The sequence below is a fragment of the Cynara cardunculus genome, unplaced genomic scaffold, assembly GCF_001531365.2.
Source record: "Cynara cardunculus var. scolymus isolate 2C unplaced genomic scaffold, CcrdV1 Un_Scaffold_1726, whole genome shotgun sequence".
In the NCBI taxonomy this organism is placed as follows: Eukaryota; Viridiplantae; Streptophyta; class Magnoliopsida; order Asterales; family Asteraceae; genus Cynara; species Cynara cardunculus.
This window is the reverse complement of record NW_020200854.1, coordinates 28,724-30,416: the sequence shown is the minus strand read 5'-3', so window position 1 is coordinate 30,416 and position 1,693 is coordinate 28,724. Positions and strand designations below refer to the sequence as shown.

The 1,693-nt window shown below is 35.4% G+C and overlaps 1 protein-coding gene across 1 annotated transcript; it reads right to left on the bottom strand.

Moving 5' to 3' along the window:
• Positions 1-839: 839 nt before the first annotated feature.
• On the bottom strand, positions 840-1,589 carry LOC112502661 (NADPH:quinone oxidoreductase-like). The gene has a single exon (XM_025106633.1). The coding sequence runs from the start codon at positions 1,534-1,536 to the stop codon at positions 943-945; it is 594 nt and encodes a 197-aa protein (XP_024962401.1). The 5' UTR covers positions 1,537-1,589; the 3' UTR covers positions 840-942.
• Between the last annotated feature and the right edge of the window lie 104 nt (positions 1,590-1,693).

Sequence of the window (1,693 nt, the reverse complement as noted above, 5' to 3'; positions counted from 1 at the left end):
AGCTATGTGTGGATATAAAAATATGTATTTTAAAATAAAATTAGATACTTTCGATGAATTTTAGATAGAAATCCGTCACAAATTGCATGAAAATCCTTTGCAAATGTGAACTACGGTTGACCAAGTTCCGTCGAAAATCCCATGAAAATAAACTCTGTCGAAAATCTTTGAAAAAATAACTTCCATTGAAAATCTCTAAGATTAAAACCTATCATACTAGGCATGAGAATGGACCCCGGCCCATCGGGGAACCCGGTTCATTCGCCTCCGTCGGGGACGGGGATTCCCCGCTAAATCGGAGATGGGGACGGAGATCCCCGTTTGTCTCAAACCGAGGATGGGGACGGGGACGCATATGGTACGCCCCGCCCCGCCCTGCCCTGCCCTGCCCCATACCATACCCGTTATATATATTAGTTAATAAATTATATATATATATATATATATATATATATATATATATTATTTCAACTAAAGCGGTAATTTATAATTTTCTATTTTCTAGCTAGTTTTATAATTAAAAATTGTTATTTTTTTTATATGTTAATATATAATAGTTTAGATGTCAAGTCAAATACAATTACACGATAAGTCTTGTATATGACTCAATATTTTTTTATACATGTGACTTTAAATTTTTTTGGATTAAATTAATTTTTTTTTTGGTTTTAAGTTATTAGTTCTTATATGATGTTGTGATTTTTTTATATTAAAATAAATTCATTTTGATTTTAAATTTATTGAAAATGTTTGACATTTAATCATGTATGTTCTCTCACGTATTTAATTTAAAATCAATTACATAAAGGAAAAAAAAAATACTCTCCTTCAATTTATTTGTAAAAAAAAACATATCCTTCAATTTAATTAAAAGGAAAAACATGTCCTTCAATTCATAGAAGCAGATGAAACACCAACAAGAATAGAAGGTGATTTAACAGATTATTTAGCTTTAAGTCTCAACGTCAAAACTTTCAGCGCCAAAAGCACAGATTTCAACCTCTCTTTAGCTTGAGGATCTATCAGATTACCTTCATCATCGAACCTTGAAGGAGCTTCAAACACATTCAGAAAAAACTCCGGCTGATTCACGAAATGAAGATCTACGTAAATACCGCATTGCCGGAGAACATACTGTGACCGACCTCCACCAAATCCGCCGCCGGCACTGACTATAGCAGCAGCCTTATCAGCCCACACGTTCGGTGGCCTAGATGCCCAATCGATTGCGTTTTTCAAAGGAGCAGTCACGGAGTAATTGTACTCGGGAGAAGCGAATAGAAAACAATCAGATTGAAGAATTTTCTGACGGAAAGCCTCTACTGCAGGTGGATACTTGCCATCGATTTCGAGATCTGTGTTGAGCATTGGCAACGGCGACAGGTCAACGTACTGGATCGACATTCCTTCTACAGATTGCTTGGACAAATCAATGGCGGAGCGGATGAGGCTATGGTTGAAGGAAGCTTTGCGAAGGGAACCGCAGATGGCGGCAACGTTGATGATGGGAGGTTTAACTACAATGGCAGACTCCATTTTCGATTCTGGAGATTATGTGAGAGACCGGAGTATGTGAGGTTGAAATAAAGGGACGTGAGACGGCGCTATCCCAATTTAATTACTACTTTATATATATATATATATATATATATATATATATATATATATATATATATATATATATATATATATA